Here is a 20,812-nt window from a genome sequence, read left to right on the forward strand (position 1 = left end):
GGAAGGGGGCGTGGCCTCGGAGGGGCGGGGCCTGAAGGGGGCGGGGCCGGCGCCGCCGCCGCCCCGAGGCTCCGCCCCCGCCCGGCCCCGCCGCCCGAGGGACGCACGCCGGGAGGAGAGGGAGGCGGCGGCGGCGCTGGGGCGCTCCTGTCGGGGACCGGCCGGCCCGGGGGGCGAGGACGTCGCTCCGCAGCGCTCTTCCGCCAAGCAGCCCCTCTCGCCATGTCCCAGAGCAGGCATCGCGCCGCGGCCCCGCCGCTGGAGCGCGAGGACAGCGGGACCTTCAGGTCAGCGCCCGGACCGCCGCGGCCGAGGCGGGCAGGGCCGGGAGCGGCGGGAGCGGCGGGGCCGGGCGGGGCGGGCCGGGCGGGGCGGGGCGGGGGAGCGCCGTGCGGCGGCATTCTGGGTAAAGCCCCCTCCGCGGCTCTCGCCGTCTCGGCGGCGCGCGGGCCCCGGGCTGCAAGCCTGGCCCCGCCCCTCCCGGGCCGCGGGCTGCGCGGGGGGGGGGCGCGCGGGGGGCGCGGGGGGGGCGCGCGGCCGCTCCTCTCGGGGGGACCGGGTCCTGCGGGCGGGGTCCTGAGCGGCCGCGGCGCCGGGACCCCAGGGAGCCCCCCGGCAGCCCCCCCCCGGCAGCCCCCCGGCAGCCCCCCCCCCCCCGGCGCGCGCCCACGTCCCCTCCGCGGAGCCCTCGCAGCCGGGCCGGGGCCCTGGGGCGCTTCGCCATCTCGGCGCCCCCCGCACCGGCGTCGGGGGCAGTCCCCGCTCGCCTCTGTTTGCTCCTGCTTCCCTCCCCGCTTCGGCATGCAAAGCACACCCTTTTCTGGTTTTTGCAGTTTGGGGAAGATGATTACAGCTAAGCCAGGGAAAACACCAATTCAGGTATTACACGAATACGGCATGAAGACCAAGAACATCCCGGTTTATGAATGTGAAAGATCGGATGTGCAAATACACGTACCCACTTTCACCTTCAGAGTAACCGTTGGGGACATAACCTGCACAGGTCTGTATGCACGGTTCGCCCCGTGGTCATGTGGGTGGGCCGGCAAGACTTGTGGTATTGCTTTTCAGTCCGGAAAAGTGCCCTTTTTTTTTTTTTTTTTTTTTTTTTCTTCCCACCCAGGGACAGCCGTGAGGAGCAGGCTCTTGAAACTGAGACCTTCCATCTCAGGTCATGGGGACTTTCCAACTTCATCTGATTCTCTCCCTAATTTTCTCTTCTCCAGATACCAAGAGAAGCTCAGAAACATGCCCTAGGATCCTCCTAGGGTTCTTCCAAGAATGAAGGAGAAGCAGGGAAGGTTCTTGGAGGAAGAAGGTTCCTCCAAGAACCATAGCGGGATCAGTAGGTGCTGACAAGTTTCATAGATTTTAGAAGATGCTGGGAGACATAACCCCAAAATTTTCTGAGCCTCTATGCTTTTTGTATGGGCTCATCTGGCACTTGGGGCCCATCGTACCACACTTGATTTTATACCCAAACAAAATGAGAAAGATGGCTCAAATGTCATAATTCATAGCACCTTCTAGTTCCTGACTGTACTGGTTTTAAGATGTCATCTCCCTTTTTTACACATGAGGAAACAGGGTCAGAGAGATTATCAGTTAACATACCCAAAGTCACATAGCAATGAAGTTTCAGAGTTCAGACTCCCCATATTGTGGTCTGTGAGCTTGAACAAATGATAACTGAAGTTGGCTATTTGCACATGTAGGCATTTTATGCCTTATGTATCTATTTAATTGCAAACAGAAAATAATGAATAACTAAATTTAATTTGGAAGAATGCCAAGAAAACAATTCGACAAGAAGGCTAGAGTTGCACCATCTGGTAATCTAAAGGCAACATTTGTTTAGGTCCCTGAAAATCGGGAGTCCACTATGTTCTTTGAAATCTCTTTAAGGACATTTTGAGGCTTTTTCAATCTATATGAAGCAGGTGGATTGTAGGTGCTAGCTGGAAGTTTCCTCATAATGAACCATAGAATCATTGCATTACTCATTGAACAGGTCTATTTTTAAATATTCAGTGAAAATTTAAGAAAAGAAATATAGTCTTTTTTCCTTCAAGGTGTTTTAGACTAGGAATTAACAGCCCGTGGCAGCCACCTATTCTGCTTGGATCCCCTTCTCCCCTCACGCTGTCCTGTCTTCCTAGCAAGTTTATGTACCTCCACAGCTTCAAATGCCATCTAAAGGCTGCTAATCCTGAAATCTGTCTTCCACCCAGGCCCGGTTCTAGAACAGTCTGTCAACCTGTGCTTGCCGGGCATCTTCACTTGGATGATCCAAAGCCACCTCGGTCTCTCACTGTCCCAGACTGACTCCATCTCTCTTCCCTCAAGTCTGTTGCCCCTGCATTTCCTAGCTCCCTAAAGGTACCACCGTCACCCATTTGCCCACAGTAGAATGCTGGCTGTCATTTCGGTGACCCCTTCCTCTCCCTCTGCCCCTTGCCCACTCTCCCACCAAGTCTTACTTCTTAAGCAGCTTCCCTTGTCTTCCCCTTGCTGTTGTCTGGGCCATTGGTATCTCACACTGAAACCATAGCTGCCACCTTGCTGCTGCTCTCTCAGCTTCTAGGCTTGGGCTGGCCATTCCCCTTTCGATGCTGGCAGTCAAATCTGCTCATGTGTTTCTTGCTCTTTAAATGCATCCGGTGGTTTGCCCATCATCCTCTGCATAAATACAGGCGTCTTAATATGACTTGACAGGCTTGCCTCTCAAAATGTGATCAGCAGCATTAATATCACCTGGGCACTTGATGCAACTGCTCTAGAATATCTGGCCCCATGCCAGACCTGTGGGATCAGAGTATGCATTTTAACAAAATTCCCAGGCAATTCCTATGCACATTAAAATTTGAGAAGCACAGGTTTAGAAGGCGGTTCTTTGACCTCTCTTCCTACCCTCCCAACCCTGTAGCCTTTTATCTCAGAGCTCGTATCCTTAAACTCCTACCTACCCAGCTGCTTGGGGCTCTTGGGGCTCTTGGGGCTCTGTGTTGCCTCTAAGCCCTAACAGGTGCTGATTTTCTCTGCCTGGAATGTTCTTCCTAACCCGCCTTACTAGCTTTTACTAATCTTTTATGTCTTCCTTCAGTTATCTCTTCCCTCGTGAAACCTTTCCCAATCCTTACCAAGAGGAGGGGAGCGACCCCTTTTGTGTGCCTCCCCTACAGCCTGCACTTAGGCTTGTTGTAACACATGACTATATTTCAGATGGACCTTTCCAGACAAAATCCCGCACTAGGCTGTGTGCTCTTTAAGGGCAGGGATTCTGTTTCATACTCTCCTGTATCCCTAATACCTAGGTTAGTGGATAAAGGCGGATGATTTGTATGTCCTCTGACATTTGAGGGTGGGGGTCACAGTTGAAATTTATTCCGTATCCTCTTTCTATCCTCCACACCAGAGAAATGGACATCAGCACTCTGGTTCCACTTTTTTTTTTTTTTAAAGATTTATTTATTTATTCATTCAGAGAGAGCGAGAGAGAGGCAGAGACACAGGCAGAGGGAGAAGCAGGCTCCATGCAGGAAGCCCGATGTGGGACTCGATCCCGGGTCTCCAGGATCACACCCTGGGCTGCAGGCGGCGCTAAACCGCTGCGCCACCAGGGCTACCCACTGGTTCCACTTTTGAAGGGTTCTCAACACCTAGCTTGAACTCAAAAGGAAAAAGATTGGAGTTACCATTTAACAGGTGTGATGGCTTACTGAAATTAGGCTTCAGTCTCAGTGGTTAGTCGGGCCTATCCCCTACCACCCTGTTAGCTACTTAGGTAAGGGATACAGATTGTATGGAAGACACGTAACAATCTCTCACGTTCCCCATATAAACCTTCTCCCACTGTAGCCAACGTGTAGCCATGAGTGCTTAGCCAAATAGGGGTTTAGTGCAGCATAGGATGAACTATTAGAATAAAACTGTGCAGTTTGCTGTCAATGTTGGTATAAGTGGCTCCCTTAAAGGAACTTCTTGCTACAGAGGAATTTCCTCTTCCTCTAGGAATAAGGAAGAGTAAAATACTAAGTTGCATTTTTTTTCAGAAAGTGTGACATGGTCTACTTTATTACCATTTTATATAATAAACGTATATAACGTAAGCAAGGATTTTTAATGTAGGTATGCATGGAGTTATACATAAAACTATGAATTTTATGTGGTGAATATTTTGTTACAGAACGTAGTATATATTTGTATTACCTTTGTGTGAGTGTGTGTGTATATATATATAAACTGTAGTGCTTTTGTTTTGTATTATGCAAACATCTATGCAAGCCTCACATTTTCACAGCATGTAAAGACATTTTTTCTTAACCTTAATTCAGGTGAAGGTACAAGTAAGAAGCTGGCGAAACATAGAGCTGCAGAGGCTGCCATAAACATTTTGAAAGCCAATGCAAGTATTTGGTGAGCTAAATTTCTTTGTATTCTGCAGCTCAAAAATATCATGGCTGAGGTAAGATTAAAAGTTTGAACATGCTCACAAAAGCAACAAAGTGAACAGTTGCTAGTATCTAGCTCCAAAATTCTTGTTTCCTTGTGAAAAAACTGTCCTCCATTAAAGACCGCTTTATCCTTAAGAAATTCAGTCCAGCAATTAACTGTTAAATGAAAGCTCTCACAAACTAGGCATTTCCCCCGCCTCAGTGGGATGCACCAATAGAAAATCCCAGTTTTTCCGGCAAATATTCTACTGTGTGAAGATTGTAATAACTTCTACACCACATAAAATAAGTTATGAAGTGGAAAAAGATAAATGGAAAATACCCTTTGGAAAATTCTAATTTGGAAGGAGACAGAGAGATTTCCTTTTGTTATAGAATGTACACCAACTACAAGAAGATGTTACGTGGAGTGTTAAAAATCCTGGTGGAATTTTTCCAAATTAAATTTGTTGTCACTTTAGGTGCTTTTGGAGAGTATTGGTCCTGGAGCAGCTCATGTATCCGGAGTGATGTCCTTTGCTTTCTAATGGACACACTCTGGATCATGCTGAGCGTTTAAATTCTTCTCTTTCCATGCACTCAGTTATTCTGGAGTACAGTCTGGTTTATCTGCTCATAGCTGACAGCAGAGCCCCATGGCAACTTAGGACAGGTTTTTCTCCAGCTTCAAAACTTTTCATCTGGCGTATGCTTAGGTTCTCCTGCATTGCTTCTTCCCTCTCTAAGCCCTTCCAAACCGTTTCAGTAGTTTAGAACGAAGCGTTGACAAGCTTTGGATCTCACAAAGTGATGCTTGATTCTTTGAGGTCATACATTAATAGTTGATTTATGCTGGCTTTGTAGACGCGCCAAATGGCATGGCAGGTAGTGGCTCCTCCCCTCGCTGGTGATGACCATGCTATTTCTGTGCAGCCCAAAGTTCAACCCAAAGTGTTGAGTAGATTTGTAGAAATGAGTGTACGGAGTGTCCTTTCTGCACACGGGCACTTCGCTTTGTCAGCAAAAAAGGCTAACAAACTTTACTATATATTTGTGCTTCTTGACAGATAAGATGGGAATTACTAAGCTGTAATCAGGCCTAAAGTGGCCTGATTTAATACAGAGACTTTCTCACTTCTCCATCACAATTATTTGGGTAGCTTCGGCGTGCAACATTGTAAGTGAATATTCATATCTCATCAGCCTATGTAAAGCTTGAAATTCTAGCAGGTGGAAAAGCAACCTGAAGAAGTGGCAATAACTGAACCTATTTTGTCATGGAAGAAATGACCCTTCTGTCGCCTAGGTTCAAGACCTTGAACATAGCTTTACTCAGGGTGAGACACTCATCGCCCAACTAATTAGTAATTTCAAACTAGTTCAAAGAGCTTGTTCTCTTTCTCCCTGATCATAATCCCCACATCCTGGAACCAGGCTCATGCAGGCCATCTATTTTATGCAGGATACATATAAATCTTAGGAGGATTTTTCCAGCATGGAACGGATGATAGGTCAAACAGATTTTTCTTCCATAATTGTCTAAGTGAAAAAACAACTTTGTGGCCTGTATCATTCACATTACCAGACTAAATTTCCTGACTAATTGTTAGTCTTCCCTTTTTGTGTAGTTGTAACAGTAGTATGCTTTATTTAAATACATTTTTATTGAGCACCTATTATATGCACAGTACTATAAAGCTTATGAAGGTAAGTAATACATAGGCTTTGCCGTCAAGGATTTTACAGTCTGAACACAGGACGGATGTGAGGGATGGACAAATTACTGTATTTGTAAGAGCATATAACTTAATGGTAAAATAATTTGCCTAGGAAAGGGTCAACCTAAATGTAAATAATGGTTCAGAGGAGTGGGAAATTATGTTCCAAGTAACAGGATAGGTTTCTTAGAGGAAGTGGCATTTGAGACACATCTTGGATAATGGACAGATCATATTTCCATAGGAGAGGTGGGAGAGAAAGGCATTCTGTGGAGAAGAGCAAAGGCATAGAAGATTAGATAAGAAATGCATTCATTTATTTAATAGTTTGGAGAAAATTATTTTGTTTTATAACATTTTAAAAAAATGTTCAGCTTTGCAGTTCCTGACCCCTTAATGCCTGACCCTTCTAAGCAACCAAAGAACCAGCTTAATCCTATTGGTTCATTACAGGTAAGTCACATGGTTTTTCCTTCTGTAACATTTTGTCTATTGAAGAAAGATGTCATAAAGTAATAATATCACAAGGGCTGAAACAAGGAATAGATAGTTTAAAGATAAGATGTATAATATTCTGTTTTCCCAGTTATGATCATTGGATATTACAGCACTAACTTGAAATTATTCTCCTGTTTATTTATGTTTTGGATTTTCTTCCATATACAGTATCTGCCTTTGGTTTGTGGAATTCTCATTTGAGATCAGCAGGACCCCAGTGCACATGGGTAGAGTGTTTTATACTTTAAGAATATTTCTTGCCACTCTTGTGACAAACTTCTTTCCACTTCTGTTAAGACAGAAGATTTTATTAACCCAAATTGGCCCCCCTCAGTGCCGGCACTTGACGGGATGAGCACTGGGTGTTACTCTGTAAGTTGGCAAATTGAACACCAATAAAAAATAAATTTATTATAAAAAAATAAAAATACAAATAAATAAAAACCCAAATTGGGTAACCTACCTCAAAAAAAGGGGAAGTCATCTATTTGCTTATTCTACCAAAAAAAAAAAAAATCAGCTTTGAAGTTCTGCATGCAGAATATCTTTCTTGCAGATTATCTATATGCTCTGTTGGACAACTCTCCTCCCTGTTACCCAGCCAGGCCTTTGGTCCCTTTCTTGCTGTCTTTTCTATAGTTTTCTTCCCCTGATCTTTCCTGATTGTCCAAGTCTGTATATTTGCTGCCTTTGCTCATCTGCTCGTGTTCTAGTGCAGTAGTTAGCCAGCTGAGGGCAGGAAGTCTGTAGCTAGGAGGGAGAGGCATTAGGAACTGATGACAGTGAGACCTGTCGATGTTCCCCAAAAGGGCGATAGTAGCTCGTCTTTCTCTTTGAGCTCTTTGATATTTGCTCGCTGTGGCTTAATGAAAGAACACCATTCCCATCCTAGCAGTAAACTGCTTCAGTTTCGGTATTGTGGGCTTGCAAGATACAAAATGCAGGAATATTTGTGGGAAATACAGGGTCTTCTCCCATTTTTCTATTGCAGAATATCATTATTCTTTTCAAACATAGAAATAGAAATAGGATAGAAATCATGAAAGACTATCATTTATGTGATGAAGCTGTTGCATAGTAAAAATTACTACTGAAGCCTCATCTCCATTTTCTAGGAGTTGGCTATTCATCATGGCTGGAGACTTCCTGAATATACCCTTTCCCAAGAGGGAGGACCTGCTCATAAGAGAGAATATACCACAATTTGCAGGCTAGAGTCATTTATGGAAACTGGTAGTTACTCTTTTTACTCATACAACTGAAGGCGTTTGAAATATTTTCAGATGATGAATGACCCTAGAAATTTCTGTTATGGTTTCCTTTCAAATATTTCTGTGGGGAAAAATTTGATGCACTCTTATTCTACTATCTCTTTCTGCAGTAGAATTTAAGTATAAATATTTGGCTTAAAAATATATTTGGCTTAAGAATACTTAGGCTTAATTTGATAGTTTTAAAAATCATGGAAAAGCTTGGTAACAACAAAGTAAATAATTGACTTTACATAGTCTGCATTGATGTGTTAGTGGCTTAAAAATTATTTTAGAAAAAAGCAATAGCAAATATCTTGGAAGTTTCAACAGCTGTTCTAGAAGATTGGAAGACTAGAAGATCACATTTGAAAACAAGATGATTAATAAGAGGCTAGATGGCAAAAAATAGTGTTAGATAAAAATAAAGTAGAAATTATCCTTTATAATGATAGCAACTTCCATGTTGTAAGGACTAGAAACTGAGAAAAAAGTCACTTAATAGAGTACTAGTGAGGGTTCCTATTGTAGCTTCTCTAGCGTGTTTCTAGCATTCTTAAAATGGCACCAAATGGAATTGGCTATCTGTTTCAGGTAATCAAGCAAGTAATCAGCAAGCCTCTTGAGAGGCAGTGCAGGTCAATATAGAAAGCACTGAACCCCAACTTCTATTTTTTTTAAGATTTTATTTATTTATTTGAGAGAGAAGAGTATGAATGGGGGGAGGGGCAGAAGGAGAGGGAGAAGCAGACCCCCCTCTGAGCAGGGAGCCTGATGCAGGGCTCCATCCCAGCATGCTGGGATCTTGACCTGAACTGAAGGCAGATGCTTAACCGACTGAGACACCCAGGCACCCCACCTAGCTTCCATTCTTGATGCAGCCCTTGGTTTGCAAAGGTAGGCAAATTACTTCATCTCTCTAGGCCTCAGTTTTTAAATCTGTAAAACAAAAAGCATGGAAGTAGATAATACTTTGTCTTTTAATTACAGATCTCCTATGCCTTCTTACTCATGTTAAAGAAGAATTCCACATAGTTGTCAGTTTATAGAAGATTTTAAGCAAGAAATAGACATCAAGAAGGAAAGAGTTGTGATTGATTCAAAAGTACCTTAATAGATTTGAATACTTAGAATTAAACCAAATATGATTCATTATAGCTAGGCATAAGGAAATATGCCTGTTAAAAAACAAAAAGTATAACTATTAAAGATAAACTGTCAAAAGTGCCTTCATAAATGTAAGAATTAATAGAATTAATAGTTGTATTGGGGCACCTGAGTGGCACAATAGGTTAAGCACCTGACTCTTGGTGTCAGCTCAGTTCGTGGTTTCAGGGTTGTGAGCCCTACATTGGGCTCTGCACTCAGCCTAGAGTCTCCTTGGGACTCTCTCTCTCTCTGCCCTTCTCCCCCCACACTCATGTATGTATTCTGTCTAAAATACATAAATATTTTAAAAAATCATTGTTTGAAGCACAATAAGCAAAGATGAGCATATAAAGATCATGAAGTTATTCTCTGAGCAGAAATAATACCTTATATATCTGATTACTCTCTGTGGATACTAATTACTTTTCTAAACCTACCATTTCTTTTTCTTTTTTTTTTAATTTAGGAAAGGGGGCATCAAAAAAACAGGCCAAGAGGAACGCTGCTGAGAAATTTCTTGCCAAATTCAGTAATATTTCTCCAGAGAACCACATTTCTTTAGTGAGTAATGATCAAAACACCTATGATGTCAATATGATTAAGCATCTCATGCTGTAGGAAACGTCCCTGGATTCCTTGTTGTACAGACACTGTAGAGTTGCAATTTTTAAAATGTCCCTTCACTGTCCAGATGTACATGACCTAATTTTAGCTGTCACAAGGGTGACCAGGTAAGAGGGCTTGGGAGACACAGTCAAATTCAGAATCACATCATGTGATCTAAAGATGACAGGCCAGTAGTGCCATTTTTGCCTTCAAATTGACAATGCCTTCATTCATTTATCCACTCATTAAACATTTAGTGAGCTCATACTGTCTGCCAAACTTTGTGCCAGGTTCTGTGCACACTGAATAAGACAGTGTCTGCCATGAGGGAGTCTGTAGCCTCCTGAAAGAGAAAAGAACCCAATAGGCTGGTCCTAACAGAGAGGGCTTGGGAACATAGAAGAAGGTCCAACCAAGACTGGCAGTTTAAGGAAGACTTCTTGGAGGGGGCAATATCTAAGCCAAGACCTGCAGGATGAGAGCAGAGGACAAGAATTTCAAAGAAAAAAGAGCACCTACAAAGACCAGGAGTAAAATAGTATATGCCATCTGGGAACCCGAAATAGTTTGGTGTGGCTAGAGCATACGGTTGGAGAAGGGTTTCTCAAATAATGAGGCCAGAAGGACAAAGGGATTCAATCTGGAAAGGACTTCTGTAGTCAAGAGATTCAACTTTATCCTGAGGGTAGAGCAGAGTCCTTTGGTTGTTAATACAAACAAAGAAGGATTTTAGTCAACGAAGGACAGGATTAGAAGGGAATCATTGGCTGCACTGTAGTGAGTAAATGAGTCTTAGAGTCAGACACCTGTAGAATGTTGTTACAGAAGATGGATGAGAAATGATGGTGGCCTGTACTAAGCTAATATGGGAAACACAGAAGATGAGTGGGATTGAGGGAAAAAAGATAAGGAGTTAAATGTAGGATATATTGGATCTGATATAGAATATGTTAACTAAAGGTACTGAGTAGGCAGCTAGGCAAACAGAGCTTATGAGACCGAGCTACACCTGACATTATTATTTGAGATTATGATATTCATAGTTAGGTATGTCTCATGGTATGTTATCTGAGCATTTACTAGGTGGTGAATGAAAAATGACTATAGCAGTGACCTAGTTTATTTTAATGAGCCTTTTAATAAGGGCTCATTCTGTAGGAAAAAAAAATCAAAGACTGTACACAAAGTAATACAATTTTGGTTTTACCTTAATAGAAAAAGAAAACAGTGCATTCACTTCTTACAAAATTGGATCAGAGATGACACCAAAATCACAAAGCACAGATAGATTTATAAGTGGTTTTATAGGTGAATTCCTTTAAATCTTCAAGGGAGAGATAATTTCCAATGCTATTTAAACTCTTCCAGGCAGTATCAAACATAGGGGAAGCTTCTAAATTTATTTTTCAAAACCAATATAACACTAACCCTAAAACCAAACAATAGCAAATCCCAATGGAAAAAATTATGGATTAATCTCCCTTATAGTGAAACACCTTAATAAAATATCCAGTAGAACAGTAAAAGAATAGTATGGCACAGACAAATTGGGCTTATTTGAATAACAAATTGGGAATACAAGGATAGGTTCTGTAAATCTGTAACCATAATTAATCACATTAATGGGTGAAAGGAGAAAATAGCCAATGGATACCAAAAAGATATTTGGCAATCATTGGTAAACATTTTTAAAATAACTGTTGTTTTGAGAAACAGAACAGGTGAACATAGGGGAAGGGAAGGAAAAGTAAAATCAGATGAAAATAGGGAAGCAAGCCGTAAGAGATGCTTAATTCTAGGAAGCTGTGGGTTGCTGGAGGGGAGATAGGTGAAGGGATGGGGTAACTGGGTGACGGGCATTAAGGAGATGAGCGCTGGGTGTTATATGCAATTGATGAATCATTCAATTCTGTCCCTAAAACTGATAGTACAGTATATGTTAACTAAATTGAGTTTCAGTAAAGAATTAAAAAAATAAAATATCCTTATTGTGACTCAAGACCTACACTGCAAAAAAGATCAGAATCATAGTTACATGTTTACATACTACATCCCTTCCCATTAATTTCAGGGAAAAGACAAGGATATCCACTGATGCCATTTTTAAAATCTTGTTTTAGAAGTACCAACTAATATAATTAGGAAAAAAACAATAACAGGTTGAAAATTTAAACAGAAGAGATATAAATGTTCATTAACTACAAATAACTAAGATTGTATCCCTGTAAAGCCCTGTAAAAGAAAAACTACTAGAAGAGAATTCATCAAGGTAACTGATCATAAAATTAATATATAAAATCAATAGCTTTTCATATTTAGAATTATGAAGGTAACCACTAGAAAAATTGAAGAAAGTTAAAAATTGCTTTCTGGAAAGAGGACTGAAGGTAGGGATGGAATGAGGCTCAGGATTGTTGTTTTATATTCTGTCCTCTGACTTTTTGTGGTATGTGTTGTATTAACAAAACTTATGAAGCTTGGTAACATTGATCATTTCATAGCAAAATAGAAATCTGCTCTAAAAAAGTATACTAGAAAAAAATCAATTTTTCTGTTTACAAATATTAAGAGGTGGAATGAAAAAGACTTCATTTTCAATAATAGAAAAGAGATAATATGTTGGGGAATAAACTTAAAATGTGCAAGACCCATGTGAAAAAAACTTTAAAACTCTACTGAGGGATTTAACAGAAATTGAATAAATGTAAAGCTATCTATTTTCAATAGGAAGACTCAATATTGTGAAATATAAAAAGGTAATGTAGTTTCACTCAAAATCTACCAGAATTCATTTTGGATCCTCAATACAGCTTTACTAAGTTTATCCAGAAAAATAAATTCTCAAGAAGAGCCAAGAAAACTGAAAAGAGGGCAGGAGGCAGGATTATAGCTACCAGAGAATGAAACATACTATAAATTGACAGTATTAACACATGTACTGGTACAGGTATAGACAGAGGATCGGTATAGACAATAATCCACATAGGAGCATAGTATATAACAATAGTGAGACTTCAAAGGGCAGAAGGATGGATTATTCAGTAAATGATGTAGAAACAACTTACAGCCACATTTCTGGGGGAGTGAAATGTGTGACGTATTTAGATTACTCCCTTATTCCTTATATCAAAATAAATTTCAGGGACGCCTGGGTAGCTCAGTGGTTGAGCATCTGCCTTAGGTTCAGGGCATGATCCGGAGTTCCAGGATCAAGTCCCACATCAGGCTCTCTGCGAGGAGCCTGCTTCTCCCTTTGCCTATGTCTCTGCATTTTCTCTGTGTCTCTGATGAATAAATTAATAAAATCTTTAAAAAAATTAAAAAGCAAAATAAGTTTCAGATAGGGTCACAAATTTGAACATAAGAATTGAAACCAAATATGAGAAACCATGGAAGAGCTTTCCTTTTTAAACAGGGAAAATCTTTTTGGCATAGTTTAAAACCTAGAAGATGTAAACTAATAAAAGACAGTTAAATTTGACTATATAAAACCTATTACACAGTAAAAAAAAGAAAAATCTATAAATAAGACAAAGAATAAAAACAAAGAAGGTCTGCAAATGGACTATTTTTTAACAGTCTGTAACAGATACTGTTCACAGTATCACATAAAACGTTCTTACACACCAATAAACAGATAGCCTTGTAGAAGTGGTACAGAGGGTTAAAAAAAATGATCAGCTTCATTCATGGAAATGAGACTAGTTTCACCTTTTAGACTGATGAAACCTACAAAGCTTGATAGTACCTGCTGTTGGTGAGAATATCAGAAAACAAGCACCCTCCAAGACTGTTGATGGTTGTTTAAATTGGTTTAAAAATCAGTCTGGAAGTATTTATCAAAATTAAAAGTATACATGTTATTTGACTCAGTTCATCCAGAAATTATTCTACAAATAAAGTCATCTGAGTGCAAGAGTTTTTTGTAACATTATTAGTAAAAGCAAGAAATCAGAAATAACCCAAAAGCCATAAATGAAAACTGGTAAGATAAATATAGTGCCTATATGTGCATTGATACGAGAAAAAGAAGCAAGATCTAGAAGAGTAAGCTATCATTTTTGTTTAAGAAGATTATGGTGGCGCCTGGCTGACTCCATCAGTAGAGAGTGTGACTTGATCTCAGAGTTCTGAGTTCAAGCCCCAGGTTTCTGTGTGCAGCTAAAAGAAAGAGGGCGGGTAGGAAGAAAGAAGGAAGGAAGGAAAAGTAAAAAAATAAAAAGATTATGTGTGTGTGCTTGAATTTAGACTTATAGAAGGATATTGAAGAAATGTTTTAATGGTATTTTTGGGGGGTAAAACAAGTCTTCTGGGAAGGAGTGGTAAGGAAAAGAGACTATTCATTATATATTTGTTCTTATTGCAGTTACTCTATCAATGCATTACAGTTTTTAAAAACCAAAAATTTTTAAAGTTCCAACCAAGGAATACAAAATTCTATTTAGCAAATTTTGCAGGTTATTAATTCTATATACCGGCCATCCTTGTGATCTTTTTTGAAAATCCCTTAACCGCTGCCAGGCTCATTAATAAATAAAACTACGAATGGGTTGCTCTACTTCAGAGGACAGGAGTGGGGTTTGTTTGTTTTTGTGGGGTTTTGGCATAACATATGAAGGCAATTTGAGAAAAATAATGTGGAAATGTAAAGTATTCTAAGAACAGAGGTGGGAAGGGAAGGATATAAGGGAGAATAAAGAAAAGAGGAAAAGGAGAAAGAAAATGAAAACAGTAAGCTCAATTGGGTTGTGGGCAAAGTCTGATGAGAACTTTATGACCTCCCACCATTCATTTGAATGACTTGTTCTTCTCAAGCCTAACTTGTACATTGCACCTTTTCTGCAGTTTGTTTCTGCTTCACAGCTGTCAGAGTGATTGGTTGATATTGGCGCAGTGGTTTAGCGCCTGCCTTTGGCCCAGGGCGTGATCCTGGAGACCCGGGATCGAATCCCACATCCGGCTCCCGGTGCATAGAGCCTGCTTCTCCCTCTGCCTATGTCTCTGCCTCTCTCTCTGTGTGACTATCATAAATAAATAAAAATTAAAAAAAAAAAAAAAAGAAATCATAAAGACAAAATCGTTTTGTATTTTAATTTGTAAATTACTCCATTAGGCAGATTCAGTTATTTGCAGGTTGGTTTCTACTGCTCTTAAATATCTTCTACATCTTACTGTGGCCATCAGAAAATTTGGCTGAGAGACCTTTGTCCCATTCAAAAGTATTTTTAAATAGTTCCGGTGTATTATCACATGTGCTTCTTTATTCTCTGACGTCGTGATGTTTGTTAAATGTGTGCTTATTAGTGTTATCTCATTTAAAATGGGAAAGTTAACCAAATGGTATCCGTTTTAACATGCTCTTTAGGGGCACCTGGGTGGCTCAGTTGGTTAAGCGTGTGCCTTCAGCTCAGGTCATGATCCCAAGGTCCTGGGATGGAGCCCTGCATCGCGCTCCCTTTTCAGTGGGGAGCCTGCTTCTCCCTTTCCCTGCTTCTGCTCTCTTGCTCTCTGTCAAATAAATAAAATCTTTTTAAAAAATAACCATGCTTTATGGAGTATTAAATGTGAGTGCCTAATAAATACTTTGAATTATAGCATTAGAACTCAATCTGAGTTAAGAGTCTTAATCTTTATCTCTGTTTTTCAGACAAATGTAGTAGGACATTCTTTAGGATGTACTTGGCATTCCTTGCGGAATTCTCCTGGTGAAAAGATCAACTTACTGAAAAGGAGCCTCCTCAGTATTCCAAATACAGATTACATCCAGCTGCTTAGTGAAATCGCCAAGGAACAAGGTTTTAATATAACATATTTGGATATAGGTATGATTTTTTTTCCTCTGACTTACCTCAAAACTAGTTTCTTTTTAAAATGTATTTCAGAAACAAAGCCTGTATTACAGTTGATTTAGTTGACCAGGGATACTGAAATGGCATGTGTGTGTGTATATATATATATATATATATATATGTCATATATGTATATGTATGATGTATATAAATAATACACCTCAGACATATATGTATATATAATGTCTATATAGAATATTTATATATTTATATAAAATTAGCAGAGTGGTAATATTTAGCACTGATATATCCCATTCTTATAGATAATAATAGCTGACATCTATGCAGTTATAATAATAAAAACAGTAGCTAATATTTATAGTTTTTACTATAGGCCCTGTTTTAAGGATATTACATATTTCAACTTACTGAATTCTCAAACTAAGCCTGTGAAGTAGGTCTGTTATCCTTACATGTAAGGAAAGAAAGTAAAGCACAGAGAGGTTTAGAAACAGAGTCAGGTAGAGTCAGGTCGGGGGAAGAGTCCCTGCAGATACAGTGTCTATTAGACTAGCCCTGATGGAGAGCTTGACAAATAAAAAGGCACCCACATTTCTAGAACAAGCACTAAGTTTGTGGGAGTCAGACCCCTTCTCTCCACTTTGTCACCGTTGGCCAATTCAAGGATGTCAGTGAGGACAAGTACTTATAGCTTTATTCCGTCCCAGCTATCCTCTTCTATATTTCCTCTAACCCTTAATCATGTAGATAGACCAATGTGGCTAGATTAGAAAGCAAGTCACTTTGGATTTTAATTTGCTTTATAAAGCTGGTGTGTGTGTGTGCATGGTTGGTGCCTTGATTTAACATCAGTGTAATTTGTGAAGAATTTGATATCCCTTGTTCCATCCTCAGTGGGCTGTGGGGACCCAGCTTGAAGGAGCTGCCAGCATTGGCCTTTAGGTGCTTAGAGAACTTCTGATTTTCTCTGCTGCTTTAGGATTGAATGATGGGTCAGGTGCAATGTCTTAACCTACTGAGAATGATGCAGAATGTGGGAATTTAGCACAGACACATGGTCACAGGAGGTAGCTGATGGGAGACCATTCATTCAATAAATATTAAGTATCTATACTTTGTTGGGTGTTTAAAATGCACAGATGAATAAGCCATGTCATGAATAGGGCTGTGGATGGTTGAATCTAGGAAAAGAAGGGAACTTGAGATGGCTTTTGAGATTATGGAATTAATGACACCTTTGAAATGCATCTCACCAATTTTAAGAACTAAGTAGTTCTTGTAAATATAGAACAGCAGTCTAAAAACCACAATCAGCCAGTTTGGCTAAATTCTATGCAATTACCTTCAAAAGAACCCAGACATTCTCCAGAAAAGAAATACAAATGGCCAACAAGCACATAAATAGACGCTCAGTATTATTAGTCATCAGGGAAATGCAGATCAAAACCACAGTGAGGTACCAGCTCATACCCACTGGGATGACTATGATGAAGAAAATAGAAGATAACAAGTCTTGGCAAAGACGTAGAGAAATTGTAGCCTCTCTATACTGCTGGTGGGAATGCAAAATGGCTCAGCTACTGTGGAAAACAGTTTTATAGCTCTTCAGATGAGTTACCACATGACCTAGCAACTGTACTGCTAGGTATGTACCCAAAAGAACTGTGAACTGCTATTCAAACAAGTCCTGTACGTACATAGTCACAGTAGTACTATTCACAATAGGCAAGACGTGGAAACAGGCCAAATGTGCATCAGCAGATGGATGAATAAGTCAGTTGTGGTATATGTGTGCAATTTAAATATTTAGCTGTGAAAAGAAGTGAAGTTCTGATAATGCTACAACATGGATTTACCTCAAAAACATACTAGGTGAAAAGACACAAAAAGGGCATATCATATGATACCATTTATTTTTTTAATATTTTAATATTTTATTTAAATTCAGTTTGCCAACATAGAGTATAACACCCAGTGCTCATCCCATCAAGTGCCTTCCTCAGTGCTCTATGATACCGTTTAAATGAAATAACCAAAATAGTTTAATCCGTAGATTGATGGTTGCCAGAGGCTTTGGAGAAGAGGCGATAGGGATCAACTTCTTGACTTGTATGGTGTTTCTTCTTGGGAAAATGAAAGGATGAGAATGTTTTGTAACTAGGTAGAGGTGGCGGTTGCACAACATTGTGACTGTACTAAATGCTACATGGTATAACATGGTTAATATTATGTCATGTGAACTTTGACTCAATTTAAAAGAGAAAAAAGCCTCAAGGCTAGAACTAGAAAGCCTCTTCACACATTAAAACACTTGCACTGTATCTGGATGTTTCCTATTACATTGACTCTAGCTGAAATAACATTGAATCGTGATCACTTTTAACAAATTGTAACTCACCTGTTTCTACCTCTTTCCCCTGTGTCCTCTAACCATCTTAAGTGACAGTGGTTCATCAGTTAATGAGAAGAACATTTGTTTCCTGGGTTTAGGTATTGCTTTTGAAACACCCTAACCCGTACACCGTATGCATAGATGTAGAATGAAAGAACATGAAGGCAGAGAGGTCTTGCCCCTGAGCCATGTATTTCCTGGTTCAGAGGTCTCCTGAAAAACAAACAAACAAAAAACCCCTGGGCTTTGTTGTGAAAAACACAATCTCTCTGGTTCTCTAGCAAATGGTCTTTTCCTCTCCAGCAAAGTTGGTTGTGGTTCAGTTTGCAAACACCGCTCAACTGGCCACATTAGAATCACCGTGGGAGCTTTAAGAAGAAAATGCAAGAATCTGGCTATTCCCAGATTGTGGGAGTTGGGTTTCTAATTGAGCAAGCTGGAGTGAGGCCGAGGCACCTGCATTTCTCTTAAATTCCCTCAAATGATTAGGGAGCAGGGCTGGGTTTGAGAACTACCATAGTTGATCAGTTTGGGTTTTTTTTTTTTTTTTCAGTTTGGGTTTTTGTTTGTAGAATGATAAAGGTGATGAGGAAGTGGAGTAGTAGACCTGAGATTTATAGAGGAAGACTGCAGTAAAGACTTGTTTTCGTGAAGGATCCGCTTTCTACACACTTGGCATTAACTCTCATGTTTGAATATATCATTACAGAAGAGCTGAGCGCCAATGGACAGTATCAGTGTCTCGCTGAACTCTCCACCAGCCCCATCACCGTCTGCCATGGCTCCGGGATCTCCTGTGGCAATGCACAGAGTGATGCCGCTCACAACGCCCTGCAGTATTTGAAGATAATAGCAGAAAGAAAGTGAGCCTGAAGCAACTCCAAAAGCCCTTGGTAGCACATAAGAAGTTCCCCTTTCACCTCTTCCCAAGTAAAATGTTTACTGTTCGAGTTTGTGTGTTGTTTCTAAATCTCTTCCTAGATTCCATCAACACTCCAGATTTAAGGATCTCCTAATAGTTACTAAGCTCTTTTTAATGGCTTCAACTTTGTACTGGTATATTGTATTTATAAACTTTGTACCATAGGCAGAGTGTAGCCCCCATGTTACAATGCCGTGTATACAGAGGGAAGAAATTGCATGTATGTTGAGGAGGAGGAGGAAGATGGCGAAGAAACAGAACTACTGCTAACAACAGTTGTTCTTACTGGTGCTTAACCTCTTCTTTGCGCAAATCTTTGTAAAGGGAATTCGAAGGGAGCCCTTTAGAATTAGAGTTTTGAGGAACGCACGAACAGGCGTTCATTGAATGTGATTGTTGAATTTCAGGGAACATGATTAGTCTGCTGTGCTTTTGAATCCATGTAATAAAGAGCTGCTGTTGTAACGGGTTCTGCTCGTTTAATTGAAGTGTTACTGACCTGACTCGCCCCTTCTTTTTAGCCATTCTGGGAGTGACATGATGTGATACGGGTGCTCTGTGACTTCCCTATCTCTAGTGTACTTCTGAAAGTCAGAGTTGGGGAAAAAAAAAAAAAAAAACCACGGCCTACGCAAAAATCTACCAATACATGGGATGAATCACTTCCATATTTTCTCTAAGCAAATGCAGTGTTGTCTTTTTCTTTTTCTTTCATCGCTCCTAAATGAGTTAGCAGTTGAAAAAGCATTAGAAAAATTACAAAAACAGGGTAGCCTGGGTGGCTCAGTGGTTTAGCTCCGCCTTCAGTCCAGGGTGTGATCCTGGAGACCCAGGATCGAGTCCCACATCAGGCTTCCTGCATGGAGCCTGTTTCTCCGCCTGTGTTTCTGTCTCTCTCTCTCTCTCATGAATAAATAAAATATTTTTTAAAAAATTACAAAAACAAAACTTCCAGGGCATTCAGTTCAGCTACAGGAATGTTTCAAGCAAAGCAATGAGTGACTGAAAGGAGAGCAGCCTCATGAGCAAATTTTAGGTTTGCCTTTTATGTTGCCATATTTCATCTTGTAACGCTTCCAGACCTCTATCTGCCAGTGTCCGGGGACACTACTTTGTAGATTAGATGGAAGTTTCAGGCCTGTTTTCAGAACTCGGGGAAAGCTTCAGAGAGCGAGAGAGCTCTGAATAGTAAAGGTAGGTCTTGACAATCTCAAGTGTTAATCCAGCAGGAAGTATGTGACAGGTATTTTTCTGCCTGGAAAAAAGAATCCTACCTGAGTGGAATCCTTTGAGAAGCATAACATGATAAAACCAATGCACTGTAACTTACTTAACACTCTAAAGAGTGCTTAGTTTCACATTATCAGCTACCTATGTCAATTAAGTCATGAAATTTTAGGTACTATTTTTGATGTGGTTAAGGACTACACAGACTGGAAACAAAGATAGGCATGAACAGGAGCTTGTGGGTCACTGAGATTGGACTAGAGTTTTATGACCGCTCTGGAATGTAGGAAGGGCACAGTGAGCTAGAGATGAACGTCTTCTGCAGCCCAATGCTGACTTTGGAGAGAGTACATTGAGGAAAGAGTTCATAAAGCATTAGAAGAAGGAGAGAGCCAAGTGGGGGAAAGGAGACTATAATTCAGTTCTAAACAGTACTGATGCAATGGGATCTGAGTATAAGGCGCCCAGAAGTCCTACTTTCCAGCTGCCTAGGTTTTCCCTGCTTCTGGCTCTGGAGGAAACATACATTTTTAAAGATACTGTTCAAATATCACCTCTGTTGGAACTTTCTAGGGCATTGGCTGCACCATCAGGTGATCCTTGATAGCACTTTGGTTACCCCGTTGGTAAGACTCTTAGCCCATTGAGTCGGTCTTAACCTGCTCACCCCATTAGGTCAATTTTCGAAATAGGGGCAGTCCCAGTGGTGCAGCGGTTTAGTGCCTCCTGTAGCCCAGGTGTGATCCTGGGGACCCGGGATCAAGTCCCACATCAGGCTCCTTGCATGGAGCCTGCTTCTCCCTCTGC

The 20,812-nt window shown here is 40.6% G+C and overlaps 1 protein-coding gene across 4 annotated transcripts; it reads left to right on the forward strand.

The window, feature by feature from the left end:
• Positions 1 to 86: 86 nt before the first annotated feature.
• PRKRA (protein activator of interferon induced protein kinase EIF2AK2) lies at positions 87 to 19,247 on the forward strand. Of its 4 annotated transcripts, none has more exons than XM_072811104.1 (8): positions 87 to 287; positions 834 to 1,003; positions 4,335 to 4,416; positions 6,526 to 6,604; positions 7,765 to 7,882; positions 9,515 to 9,609; positions 15,302 to 15,476; positions 18,566 to 19,247. In XM_072811104.1, the coding sequence occupies exons 1-8, from the start codon at positions 223 to 225 to the stop codon at positions 18,721 to 18,723; spliced, it is 942 nt and encodes a 313-aa protein (XP_072667205.1). In that variant the 5' UTR covers positions 87 to 222; the 3' UTR covers positions 18,724 to 19,247. The 4 variants fall into 4 exon arrangements, with proteins under 4 accessions (XP_072667205.1, XP_072667208.1, XP_072667207.1 ...); XM_072811107.1 differs by lacking the exon at positions 87 to 287 and adding an exon at positions 5,501 to 5,770 and having other exon boundaries at positions 954 to 1,003; XM_072811106.1 differs by lacking the exon at positions 87 to 287 and adding an exon at positions 5,501 to 5,610 and having other exon boundaries at positions 954 to 1,003.
• The last annotated feature ends 1,565 nt before the right edge of the window (positions 19,248 to 20,812 follow it).

Source organism: Canis lupus, chromosome 34 (assembly GCF_048164855.1).
Source record: "Canis lupus baileyi chromosome 34, mCanLup2.hap1, whole genome shotgun sequence".
Taxonomy (NCBI): domain Eukaryota; kingdom Metazoa; phylum Chordata; class Mammalia; order Carnivora; family Canidae; genus Canis; species Canis lupus.

What these genes read in the sequence shown, in the direction of transcription:
- PRKRA (XM_072811104.1), top strand. Translation starts at nt 223, where the DNA reads ATGTCCCAGAGCAGGCATCGCGCCGCGGCCCCGCCGCTGGAGCGCGAG. An exon ending in TGGGGACATAACCTGCACAG is followed by an intron (nt 1,004 to 4,334) that starts GTCTGTATGCAC and finishes ACCTTAATTCAG; the next exon opens with GTGAAGGTACAAGTAAGAAG. An exon ending in TATAACATATTTGGATATAG is followed by an intron (nt 15,477 to 18,565) that starts GTATGATTTTTT and finishes ATATCATTACAG; the next exon opens with AAGAGCTGAGCGCCAATGGA.